Source organism: Myiozetetes cayanensis, unplaced genomic scaffold, assembly GCF_022539395.1.
Source record: "Myiozetetes cayanensis isolate MyiCay16 unplaced genomic scaffold, myiCay2020 scf5-8, whole genome shotgun sequence".
Lineage (NCBI taxonomy): Eukaryota > Metazoa > Chordata > Aves > Passeriformes > Tyrannidae > Myiozetetes > Myiozetetes cayanensis.
The window spans coordinates 112,290,887-112,304,275 of NW_026087742.1; the positions used below are offsets into that span (position 1 = coordinate 112,290,887).

General features: G+C 45.0%; 1 protein-coding gene across 7 annotated transcripts in view; it reads right to left on the reverse strand.

The window, feature by feature from the left end:
• Positions 1–220: 220 nt before the first annotated feature.
• Positions 221–13,389, reverse strand: part of PDE9A (phosphodiesterase 9A) — a 50,491-nt gene continuing 37,322 nt past the window's right edge. For all 7 annotated transcript variants that reach the window (XM_050331879.1, XM_050331880.1, XM_050331883.1 and 4 more), the window contains 9 exons: positions 11,867–11,953; positions 8,652–8,756; positions 7,595–7,677; positions 6,533–6,689; positions 5,260–5,373; positions 4,529–4,633; positions 2,851–2,979; positions 2,548–2,643; positions 221–1,169 (listed from right to left, as the gene is read on the reverse strand). In XM_050331879.1, the coding sequence (XP_050187836.1) occupies positions 1,119–1,169; positions 2,548–2,643; positions 2,851–2,979; positions 4,529–4,633; positions 5,260–5,373; positions 6,533–6,689; positions 7,595–7,677; positions 8,652–8,756; positions 11,867–11,953 (927 nt within the window). In that variant the 3' untranslated portion in view covers positions 221–1,118. The remainder of the gene's footprint in view (positions 1,170–2,547; positions 2,644–2,850; positions 2,980–4,528; positions 4,634–5,259; positions 5,374–6,532; positions 6,690–7,594; positions 7,678–8,651; positions 8,757–11,866; positions 11,954–13,389) is intronic.

A 13,389-nucleotide genomic window follows, 5' to 3' on the forward strand; every position in this document is an offset into this window, starting at 1 on the left:
TACAAAAGCCCTCAGTGGGACTGGAGTTCTTTTGGTGCTGCACTTGTGGTGCATCTGTACCTCAAAAATAATTCTAAAGCCTCTCCTCTGCAGGAGGACCATCCCTCCCCTCTCCTGTACAGCCCATTTCCTCGTGTTCGTTATGAAGGCATCTGTCTTTAGGAAACACAAACAGCTCTCACGTGCATGCATGTGCAAATGAAAACAAGGACAACACCCATTTCTGTAGAAGAATATATTATTTAGCAGATCAGTTTAAAAGTAAAAAAAAAAAAACCAAACCAAAAAAAACCTGTACATCTTTGAAGGGGTTTTTTGCTGCTTTTTTGCATCAACAAGGATAAAAATGTGTTTGCACCGTGGTTTCAGCTTTGTGCTCCCTTCTTTGCTCATGCTGAAGGATCCCATGATGTCCAGCTGTACCAGACCACAAAGCAACCCTGCAAACTCACTAAGGTTTCTTCTCATTTCTTATAGTTAAAAAAAAAAAAAAAAAGAAAAAAAAGAAAATTGCATCCACTAATGCCGGGCTTCTGAATGTACTGTGAACACTACAAAATTCAGGTAATAATGCAGAGAAATGTGTCATTAGGGCCTACTGGGCAAACAAAAATGTATGCCAGGACCCTGGTCAGTAAACAAGCATCTGTTAGGCTGTGCTGTAATTAGCATACTGCTGTACACATAGAGAGAGTATCTTCACTAAAACAGCTTCTTCTGGTGTTTTTGGGCGCCAGTGGAACACTTCCCAGAGGAGGCTCCTTAGCTAAGCTCCGATTTGTCTCTGCACGCTGTGGGTGACAGGCTGGTCACCAGAGAGGCAGCTCTGCCGGAGGTTTGAGCCGGTGCACTGTCCGCAGGGGGAATCCCAATGGGAGGCTGTGCCGGGAATGTCGGAGCGCCGGGAACCCTCGGCGTCTGTGCAAGGAGGTTGCAGGCTGCAGATGAGGTGCTGGGGCAGGCAGGACATCCGTCCCTGCCATCCCTGCCACTTCTCCTCATGCACGGTCCCAGCTGGATTTCGACGCGGCCGCCCGCGCCTGTTTGGCCAACACAGCATTTCTCAAAACCGGAGCAACCTCGGGGCTTGTGATTTTTCTTCAAAGGCTTTTCTCGTCTCACTTTTCGGTGCTGCCAGTTGTCAGACTTTCACTCTTCTGTTTCTGCAGCTGAAATGAAGAGCAAGGCAGGATTAGTGCCCCCTGACTCACGGGGTGCCGTGTTCCAGCACTGCTGTGAGTCACACGCCTGGCTCCCCACAAGGCATGGGCAACATTTCTTGGGAAGTAATAGCTGGCAGCTTGGAACATCACAGGCACTCTTTCATCCAAACGACTCTTGGATGCATGTCCTGAGCAAACTCGGTCTTTCTCATCATCTACTGCACTAGGCTCACAGATTATTAATTAAATCCTCTTGTTTTGGGGTATTTCTGAATTCAAGCAGCTCCTATTTTCCTAAGACCTTTTGTGCCAATACACTGCAATTAAAGCTCCATCAGTTTGTATAAAAATGCTGTTTTGACAGCTTCTGTAAACCAGAAGTAAAGTCTCAGCTCGAATTGAAAGATGAATAAGACTCAGACAGTCTGACAGTTGTATTTGAGTTCTTTCTCCCTCGTTTGAGAAATGCTCCTCTCTAAACTGAAGAATCCTGAAAGACTTTGTTCTCCTTTAAAACACAGTGCCCTCAAAGCATGTGCTCTTTGATTAACCAGCCTTAGTATCTGAGCTCCTGAGGGGCTTTTCCTCCAAAGCACTTAGGAGGAGGTGGGAGCTACACCAGAAGGCTGCTATTCCACTCTTGGATGATCAAGTGAATGAACCTTAATTTCCCACAGAGCTAACAATATCAGCACAACTTGTGCTCCAGGGCACTTCCCAATTTATTTTAATGACAGAGTGGCTGATAGCATCCCGACTACATAAATGTTTTCATGTCATAAAACCCCTACTCTGTGATGCCACTTGGGCAGGTTTTGTCGTAGACCTCCGCAGGGAAAAGTGGCCCTCCCCTGAGCCCATTTGTCAAAACGAGAAATGCCCTGTAAATGGAGGTCCCCACTGAGCCATAAAATGGTTGTGTGTTTAACCCTCCTGGGTGCTGTGCATGGCAGAGTAGTTCCTCATAAAATTTCAAGCACATCCTTGATGGCAGACACGTGACTGGAAGTTCCTTCCCAGAAAATAAACTTAACGCATTGGTGGTGCAGTGCCTTGAACTGCCCAAGCCCAGGACATTTTGCTGCAGTCTAGCCCAGCCTAACTCCTTCCCAGGGGCTGGCAGATCCTTCCAGGAGGAGGTGTTTGCTAAGCAGCTCCCTTTCCATGGCCACACTTGTGTGGTACCTGGTGGACTCTGCAAGGACAAGTTCTCACTGTTTGTAGCACACACCTCTCCCCAGCCAGGTGTACTGGGTGTGATTCTCATGATAATGACTATGCTGTAAGCATTCCTGCTGTTTGGGAATTAAGCTGCTGTTTAATTACAATGTTTGGCATATTCGGTCACAATATTTACTATATCAAGGGGATATTTAGAGTTTACCTCTTTTGTAGCATCATCTATCTGTTTTAATCCCTCGTAGTGGTCTCTGGATTCCCACAGGGGCTGGAGCATCACCTCCTCCACTTCTGGGAATAGCTGGGTGAAAACAAGAGAAAGAACATCAACATTTCCTGTTGTATTCATGAACTTCCCACGTTCTTTCATCGTACGTGCTAAAAACAGGGTGGAAGGCAGGGTGTGAACGGTGCATCCCCATTTCCCTGGCTCTGGGAACAAGTGATGGAGCAAACACTGGATTGCCCCTGCATTCCCCACTTCTGCTTCTGGCCCTGGGTGCCTCACCTTTGTTACTGTCTCAAACATGGGGATGAGGACGAACTTGAGGAAGCCGATCTGTGCCGTGGGCTTGGTCACTTTGTCGCGGTCCATGAACGGCGCCACTGGAAGCCCCTCGGATTTTTCTCGGTCGCTCTGGAACGAATCCAAAATTAAAAACATAGATCTTGGCTAGGAGCCCGTGAGGAGAATGAAGTCCTGCTGATCACAAGCTAAAGAGCAGTAGCCTTCAGACACAGATCACAGAGGTGTTTGAAGATAGCACAGAATAGCAGCGTGCTTCCCTCGGGCCTCCCTCAGTGAATCTGCTTTGTTGAGAGCAACATCTGAACAAAGACAAGTCTGCTCAGTTATTTCTGCTCAGCACTGGCATGAAAGTGTTCACCTCCAGGCTTACAGGGCATCTAATTCCCTTTGCAAACCCACTGGACTTGTGAGATAAAACATTTCAGAGCATCCAGAAAGGTGGTAATGGCTCTTGCTGCTCTGGAAGTGAAGGAATAGGTCTGTGATTTCCTCATAATTCTCCAGAGTGATTATTTTCAGCTATTCAACCAGAAATTACATCTCCTTCTTTACTAATAACAATTAGAACTAGTTCTGGCTAGCCAGGTCAGTGGAGAGTAGTTCCACTGAGTGCAAAGGGTTTGCCAAGCTACCTACTTAACCACATAACTCACTATTTCTATGTGGGTTCATGGGTAAGGAGGTCATGGACTATGTCTGCAAAAAGGACATCCTGTAGCAGATTTTATCTCCCACTTATTCGATCATTCAGCACATGGTGCCTTTGCTGGGTGGCCAAAACAGTAAGGCACAGAAATGCTGTAATTTTGAGGAAAAACTGGACACCCAGTGAGCCAGAAATTATTCTGACGCACCACCTCGTCTCTTGGAGAGGCCCTCCTTGTCATGCACCCGATCAAAGTGCAGACAGAGCGCCCAGGAAAGCTGTGGCATCTGCTCCCCAGGGCACTGCAGCTGTGTGTGGGCTGGGATCCCAGCACAGCTCGGACACGCTGCTCAGGAGCCCCTGTGCCAGAGACAACCGAGGGCTGCTCACCCAGGGATCCCTTTGTGAGGCACCAGAAACTGTGCCCAGCTGGGAATCCAGTGAGCAGCGATGCTTGTGAAGCTCAGAGTCTGACTTTGCACACCCCAGCAAGTTTTCTGCTTCCTCTTCAGGGGAATGTTCACATGCAGTGAAAATAAACTAGTTCCTCTGTGATATTGGATATAATTTACTTGACAGCTTTATCTTGCCGCTGCTCTTGTCCTTTTGGCTCAAAAATAATATATTTGTCAAAAAGCCATGCGAGGCAGCTGCTTTACAGAGAACAAGCTTCAGCCTGCTGGCATTAGGATTTCTGGGTTGCTTTTGTCTTTCTTCTGAAATTTGCAATCAATTGCACTTGGCATCTGAGCAAGTTCTATTTCTGGCTTCCTTCTATGACTTTCTCTAATAGAAACCCTTCCATGGAATCAGGGAATGGTTTGGGTTGTAAAGGACCCTAAGGATCATCTTGCTTTGACCCTCTACCATGGTCAGGGACACCTTCCACTGGTCCAGGTTGTTCAGAGCTAGAGCTGGACTGGGCTGTCTGACAAAGAAGCACCTGTAGGTGAGGTTGGGCTTCAGGAAAAGCAAGAAAACTGTGCAGTTGCATCTCTCCCTCATTCTTACCTGCATAAAATACTCCTCCAGTAAACAATCCACCCAGGGCTCCGCTACTTCCATCGGGCGGACTTCGTTGGAGATATCACAGCATTTTATCAGCACCATCTTCAGCTGGAAGAGGATAATACTTTAATACTATAGTTTCAGTGCCAGCCCTTGTCACCCCATGCACAGCTTACAGTGCAGTGGGAGGCAAAGCTTTCAGCCAGAAAGGACAGTTTCAGGATTAAGTCAGAGGTCTTAAATGATCTGGGTGCTTCTCCCCTCTCCCAGCTACTCTGTGTAAATCGCTTTTTCCCTCTCTGTCCTGGTTTCCCTGCCTGTAGCACTGGGATGTGTCACAGTGGGACGTGCACTTATCTGCTGCCTGAAGAGATTTGGGCACAAATGACTATTAAGCTTTCTGTGGAGCACTCAGAGGCAGCAGGGGAAAGATTTCCCTAGAAGTCAAAGACAACTGGATTGGGAAGTAAAGGAGTCTAGAATGTATACTCTTGTGGATATTTTTTTGCCCCACAGTAATGGACCTGATGGGACTCCAGGATTTCTAGAGCCTGAATAATCTCTTTTATATAGAGCTCTTCCAAATTGCAATTATTTCTGGTGGGGCAGAGAATGTAGGAAGGATTCTTTCTTTGATATTATATATTGAATCCTGGTTTTTAAACAAACAAATATTAATCTAAAAGCTTTCACACTTATGCACAGAAAAATAACAATCCACAAAACCTCCTTACACAGGTCATGTGTTCTTCATTTGAATAATCAAAATTCTCCATTTTTTCCTTGAAAGAGTCCAGTATTTCTGCGTGTCTCGCCATGTCTGTAGCCAGGATTAACGTAATTATCCCCTAACAAAGAAAACATGTTCACATATTAGCTTGACATTCTTTACAAAGTCTACTATTGCAGAGCTAAGCAGGGTCTTTCTCACACACAGAACGCCTCAGATACATTACATTGTTCGTAATGAAAGGGGAAGTTTCTGACTTGGAACTGTCAAGGAAACCTGGAAGAGGGTGATAAAAAGTTCATGGTACACGAAAATGATTGATCTGTAACACTGCTGTGATATTCCAGAGACACACTGAGGTTTTTCCTTTCTGACTGACTAATTGTAGAAAAGCAAACTGTACAGCAGGGTGTTAAAAGCCACACTCTGATTGCCCAGATCCACTTTTGGCTGCTTGGAAGGCACTGTGGGTTCTGCTGCTGACTCTCAGTGACCCTAATAAGAGACGAAAATCATTAGATGATGGATGTCATCTGTGCTCATCCTCTTTGCATTATGGGCTTTGAAATCCTCAGATGCAGTCAATGTGTCAGGAGCTCTGCGTCCTCCTGCCAGGCAGAGTTTATGACGTGAAAACATGTGGTTAATTTAAAGCTGTGGGGTTTTTGTACAGATTGATCCATTTGGGCCCCGTGCCTGCTTCCCATGCCCTGGCAGAATCAGTAACTACAACCAGACCAGTGTCCAAGCCCTTGTATTAGTCTGCTTTTTCGTTTGGTGTGTAAGGAAGGTGTAATGTGGAAATTAAGACTGAATTTTGGCCCTTCAAGCCCTAATGGGAACTGTAGCATTGTTCACAGTCTCAGAGCTAACTGATGACTCCCAGTCCACCAGAGCCTCTTCCAACAGTACAAGTGCTCTGCTTTGCCCACTTTGAAGCCATTAATAAAATGTTCCCTTGAAGCATAAACTTCTACCATGAGAGTTTAATCCTTCCCCAGCCCAGAGCTAATTGGTTCCTTGGATAATATAAATATATCCTCCCAAAATGCCATAGGCTTTAATAGTCAGCATGTACTCATTATTTCCCAGCCAGGCATCCCAGGGAGTAGTGCTGCTGTGGAAATTTTCCAAGAACCCTTCTTGGATCCTTCCAGTGTGAGGGGCTTTTTCAGTCCTGCCCCTGCAGTGAGAGCGATTCACTCGCGGGGAAGTCCGTGGGTGTTTTCACCTCCAGGGGCAGTTTGTGCAGTGCAGGTGGGAGGCAGAATTCCTACCTGTCTTATCTGTTTGAACTGGTCCTGGTCAACATTGGAGAAAATGTTGTATTCCGGCTGGGAGATGATCTGGAAGGCCACGGCACAGTGGTGGTTCTCCAGCGGGGAGATGTCGTTGTAGCGCACGGCGAGCTCGGTCCGCGCGTTTATCTGGTAGCTGATGTGGAGAGAAACAGTGAGGGCTCCTGCAGACACACACCAGCTGCTCTAAACCACGCTGCTTTCTCTTATTTACGTCCTTCTCAATGCTTATTCAATTAGCTGAGGTTCGGTTTTTCGACTGTTGGTACTAAATCGGATTTTTAGAGAAAATAGATATTACTTTGATATCACCCCAGGCACTAATTCCCCTACAGGTTTGGTTTTTGGAGTTTGTTTGGTTTTTTTTCCTTCTTTAAATGTTACCAAGTCTCTGTAGTTTAAAATGATATAGGAAAACAAAACCAAAACCAAAACAAAAGGAACTGTCTGGGCTCCATTCGACCCCCACTAATATCAAATTGAGAGAGTCCCACTGATCCCAGTCAGAACTGGTTTCTGCCTTTATTTAATGAATGGTTACAAATAAGTTAGGTTCTCCCTCTCTTTTTCACACACACATACATGCACACAAAGGTGTCCGTGGGGCAACAACAATAATTCCCTCACATGGCAATAAATAGGGTAATATGAACTTCATCATTTATAACTATGAAATAATGCATAAGTTAAATTCCCCTTTGCATTTTAGTGTCATTATTCCATTATAATAATTTATACCTCTGTTAACATGTGTAAAGTATTTTTTTCACTTGTTTTCTCAGGAGTTGGGGGAAAGTATTGGAAGAAATCTGAAAAATAATTTTCCTTACAGAGCCAAGGACAGCTGGCAACCCCACCCCAGACCTGAGTTTGCTTCATGAAGCTCTGCCTTGGCCCACGTGTGAGGGAACAGCAGGGCCTTGGGGAAAGGACATGGCCAGTTCAGGCTGCAAGAAGGAAAACCTGATCTGCCAAAAAATGCCAACTGGTATTACCTTCCCGATAAATTTCAAGGGAGGAGAAAGCAAGGGACAGACTTACGTGTTGTTATAGCCTGGATGGTCCAAGTCATGGCATACTGCTGCAGTCATGAGAATCAAAATGTCAATCTGGGAAAATTTCTCCTGTGAAATGCAAAACATTAATGGAATATTATGATTCCTAGTTCCCCTATCATCATAAATGAAAAGAAGTATAAACCCCCCTTTATTTACTCTCTGGAGAAATGCAAATCTGAGCAAAGAGAAGTATTTTTCCATAGATGAATTTACTTCAGCCAAGAAAGAGAATTCTGCCTTCCCTTCCAGTAAAAATGACTCAGATTTGCCTTTGTTGCATTAAATAACAGCAGCTCAGAGGAGGCAATTTTCTTGAGACTTGCTATTACAGCAGAGATCATATGAAAGCACTGAGATATTAGAACAGTCTCTCACAAGTCATTTGAGCACCCTGATTAGTTAAGGGAGGGCTGGGGGATGGCTCAGTTGCCATTGCATTCTGCATTAACTAAAGTCAGGAAAAGAGTGGGAAAAATTAAATGTTGTGTTCCCACAGCTTTTCTGAACAGGATCAACTTCCATTAAAGCAAGATTTTCTTCATATTCCTGCTGGCAAGAAAATATATTTAACCCAGGAGCTGAGGTGTTTAACTATGGAGAAGAAAGGGAGGAATAAAAGCAGTTTTGTACAGAAATTAAATTAATATATGAACGTAGGTTATCCAGACAATGAAATTAACTGATGCCTATGGTTTTGGACAAAGTACAGGTCAAATGTGAATCCTGCATACAGCACATGCCAGGGATTATTTGCAGGAGCTCATCCAGGTGCCAGCACACATGTGGAGAACATTCTGTGTCCCAGATGAAGACCATACCCACAGGCCATAATTCAGTAGGCTTTGGGATCTGATTCCTGGATGTTTCACACTATCAGAGAGCCAAAAGAGCTTCTGTGTACAAACTGGGGATATCCAGGAGGCGAATTTAGCTTCCAAGCAGTCTCAGAAAGCTGTGTGGGTGCTTGGGGTCTGGCATGGGAGGGCTGTGAGTGGGCCCCACGATGGAAATGGGGTGATGCTGTTGAGTTGGGGTCATACCTGGAGGCTGCAGAGCGAGATCATGCTGTACATCATCTGGGTCACGCAGAAGCAGTGCCGGAAATTGTGGAAGGGGTTGTTCCTGTAGTTGTCGTGAATACACAGCTGCAGAGAGAGGGAATGAAGCAGTCAGGGACAGGAGAGCTGTTTTCCAGTGACCCTGGAATCACTGTATACCTCTAGAGGAGTCCTGAGGAGCTCAGCAGTCTTTTCTGCTTGGACAGAGTGACAGCACAAGCCCCTCTGATAGTCTCTGCCTTCCTTTGGGGGGGACGGTGAGAGATTTTGGTGTTTCAAGAATTTTTCCGCAGGTAAAGCTCGCAGCAAATTCTCTCTCATACCAGCCAGCAGTGGGTAAACCTCCCAGCACAGCTGTGAGTGCATCTCAGTTCTCAGACAGGGACTCTGTGCTCCCGTGCTGAATTTGTATTTCAAACCGTGCGGTGGTTAAATGGCAACTTTGGGGAGCGTGAAGAACTCAGAACTCCCCATTCCCCTCTTTTGCTGAGTGCAAACTGCAGCTCTGAAATCCTGGAGGCTGAAATGTGCCTGTTACTTCATCTGCAAATGCTCAGAGGGGGCCCTTTGGAGCCCTTTGTTGCTTGGCAAAGTGAAGATGTGAATGCACTCGCTGTAGCACACCTACACCTGTGTGGATTTCCTAAGCCAGGCAGCACGGGAGAGATTTAGCTGTTATGGGCTCACGGGGCTGCTTGTTGTGTGGTTTAACTTTCTACAGATCCTGGCTCTGTGCCCTCATTCCCCAGGCAAGATAAAGCCTGTCTTTCCCTGTGTCCTCGCTACTGTCAGCCAGGCTGGCTGAGTGAAGCTGGCACAGCTGGGTTAACACATGGCACAGTCACTATTCCAGTGCTCTGGATAGCCTTTGGTATCCTGTTCTGCACAAAAATGACAAGCACTGGCAGCACTGCTGGACCCTTCTGCTGAATCCTCCATAGCCTGGACCCTAGAGAGCCCTTATGCACGTGCTTCAGGTACTGAGCCTGAATTAATGTCATGGACAGAATTCCTGTCCCTTCTCCAGTTAATAGTGAATTTACTTCAGGAGTCCTCGTGCCCCACCAGCATCAAACCCTTTAACCTGGGATCTGCCTTCCAGGAAGCCTCAAAGCTCTGGATAAGGCGAAGAGAACTGTGGGTTTTCACTGCTTATTTCATATTTGGGGGGCTCCATTGCAAATGCTGTTCAGGTTACCCTGCAGCAAGGTTTTTAGGCATTTATTTCAAAATGAATAACTGATGGCAGAGGATGGTTGGCAGCCAGGCTCACAGGGGGTGGGCAGTAGCTCACAGCCTCCATATGGACACGCTGGCCATGCCCAGGCACTGTGCAATGTACACATCCAGCACTGGAGCCCAGGGCATCCCAGGGGACTCCTGACTCAGAGCACTGAAGGGATGGAGTGCCTGGGTTGTATTAGTCATCCTTTCCTCCTCTTTCTGGCACATTTCTGTCGCCAGTGGATGTGGGAGCAAGAAAGCAAGTGTAGGCACGAGGTGGCTTTTTCCCACCCACTTAAGTTCAGACTGATGCTGTTGCCTAAAATTAAGGCATCAATGCCCATAGTGTGCCTGGGGAAGTATCATAGCTGGGAGCAGAGTCCTTGGGGCTTTTTTTAATCGTCTTTCTTTTTGCAAAGCTTGTGTTTAAGAAAGTAAACCTCACCCTGTCCTACCTTAGTAGAAAACACACAATAAACCAACCCCCCTTGTTGTTCAGAAAGAAGCTGTCTTAAATGCTGGTGGTAACAAATTACTTGGAGACACAAGCTGAAGGGAGCTGCCTGCAGCAATGTGTGGGGGTGGCATGTTGATGTGTGTTGACATATCACCTTGTTTCCCATGTTTTCAGGCTGTGAAACGGGAGGAGGAGATTTTCTGTTTTATCTACTCTGTGCCAGCCTTGTTTGTATTTGGTTTCATCCCACCCCTTCTGTTCAGCTGCTTTCTAAGACCAACAGCACCAAGCTTTCCATTTGCCTTCCCTGGGGGGGAGATTTCCTACTTCTTAATCTTTTTCTTTTTTTGTGTGTGTGTCTCCTTTGAGGTAGTCACACTATTTCTCTAAAAAGCCTTCACCAGGCATAAATGTCAGGTGAGCCTTATGCCTTCTGTGGTGACATTTTACCCTTTTTCCAGACCCTGCTCAGCCTTGTGCCTGGTTGGCTTCATCCTGCAGGAGGACACCAAGCACTGAGAGCCACTGGTGCCTTCCTGATCTTGCTGTGCTTCAACATATGATGAACCCACTGTTTCCTTTGTGTTTTCTAGCCACCCTCTGAATTTGTGGAATTCCTTCAGGCCTTTCTAGGGGTCTACATCCATCATGTAAAACAGTGGCCTCTATTCTGTGCAAGCTCTCGGGGTAATTAGAAGAGATTAACGAGATGTAGGTCTTCACTACAGGGATGGTATGAAACCTCTATGTAATGAACTTCCCACCATGATGTTTTTAATTACTATCTCAATCAATTTGTCAGAAGAGAGGTAAGTTTCAGTAGTTATAATTCTTCAGGCTATCCCAGGATACTTTTTAAACAATGGATCAATGGATAAAATATTTCCTGTTCTACAGTTCTATAGGAACGAGATTTTTTTTTTTTTTTCCTAAGAAAGCCAGTATATTCTTCATCTCTTTTAGCAAATGATTTCTTATGCTCTTCCTTGGACTTGAAAATTTGCTGATTTTTAAATATTCCAATGTTTCTTCCTCAAACATCTCACTTTTGGTATGATCTCATCTTTATCACGTCTTGCATCTCTCCAACATTCTTAACATTTAAGGTTGAAGCAAAGGAAGTTATTTAGCTTCTCAGCAATTCATTTTCCTTCCTGGCCTGCTTTTTTACTCCCTGTGATTTAGTACATCTACTGATTATTGGCTTTTTTTGCCCATATCTGATGACAGTTGTCTTGCCTCCATTTACAGGAGGTACCAAGAGCATTCAGCAGAAATTAGCTGTTGCCAGCAAATGAAAACTCAGCAAACAAATGCAAAACAATTAAAAAAAAAAGGAATCTGTGACCACAAGAATGCAAACATTTTTCTGAAGTACTTAAATGTTAAGAATTTGTATAGACCGACTGCTTTCAGTGGGATTACTCATGTGAGTCGAGGTAATTCCCTGGCTAGATGTCTCTCATTTATTGATTTTTGAATGTGAAAAATTGCACATGTAATTTGAAATACTTACCAACCACCTCTTTAACGTGATGGGATTGATGTTGAAGTCTTTTACCAGCCCGAGATCGTGGTACATGTGTTCCAAACAGCTCAGCATCTGCAGCCAGGGACAGACAGGTTATGGGCTTGGTAAACACCCCTTTATGATACACAGCAAAGTGAATTTCCTCCTTGCAAGCATCAAATAATGGCATAGCCCCTCTTGTTAAGATGAAAGAAGGATGTTCAAAGGTTTCATGATTAAAGACAGTGCAAGAGGGGAGACAGAGAGGGTCTGAAAGCTTTTTGAAGCAGGCATATTGCTGTTGACTTCGTAGCTTTTGTGCAGGGCTTTGAATCACACCAGCACTCTTCAGTAATGAAGCAATTCCCGCTCAGGAAAAAGCAATGACATTTTTCTAACTCATCTGGGATGTGTTCTAACGCTCAGCGAAATCAGTGGGAGCTTTTCCACTGACTCCAAAGGCTTTGGCTGTGCAGAAATGGATCAAGCCCTAGACGGATAGAAAAATGACAGCAGAAAATAAGAGATCCTAAAGTAACATTTATTCTAGGCATGTGTCAATACCATCTTTCTCTATGACTTCTTGTGAGTTCCTAATTCCACTATCTTAGCTCAGATCTCTCATTTAACACAAGATCTCCTGTTATAACCCCACAACATTGCAGCAGTTTTGTGACCATCCCCTCATGTAGACTGTAACTAAGAATCCCAGTGGTTGAAATGCAAAGGCAGGCAGCTCTTTTGAGACAACATCTGCTCTGCAGGAGAAAAGGGGATGCAGGCAATTTAGCACCACCATTCCCATTTAATCATTTAATCAAATATTACTAAAAAAAAAAAAAAGATACTGATAATCTCAAGTGTTTGGGTGTTCAACAGCAGCCACCAGTCAGAAATGAACAGGCTTGCAGGAATTCAGGAGTTTATATATCTGCATTCCCATTTCTAAAGGTTAAATCTGCAGGGGATGAAATGTAGCCATTGTATTAGAAAATGCAGTTCTTAGGCTGTGAAGCGAGCCAGGAGTTTCCAACATGATGAATACAACGCCACAAATACAGCCTTGGAGACATTTTTGGGTTAGTTTTCCCCTGTTTAGGCTCTTAAAAACTCACCGGAAAAAAAATGATTTAATCTAATGAAACTTTATGCTTATCCAGGGAATAAACATAATTCATGGGGTAACAAGTGGGCTGAGTCTGAGTCATCCAGGCAGGAAGAAACTTTCCTGCAAGACCTGAGGGACAGTGTCACGAGCTGAATTTTGCTCAGATCACATGGACAGCGTTTTGCTGAAGATCCCCTTGTCCTTGTCCTAGGCCCTGAGGTAGAATATATGTTTTGCAATAGTTTCATAAAAGACTTTCCAAGACAATAAACTTGATCCAGGAGGGCTGAATTGCCCTCAGAAATGCCTGTCTCCCCCCAGCTGTTGCCAAGAGAGCTTTGGGTGAGCGACAAGGTGACTCTCAGTCCCAAAGCTCTTGCCCCTGAACACATGAGAACCTCAGTTTTCATTTTTAGCTGTC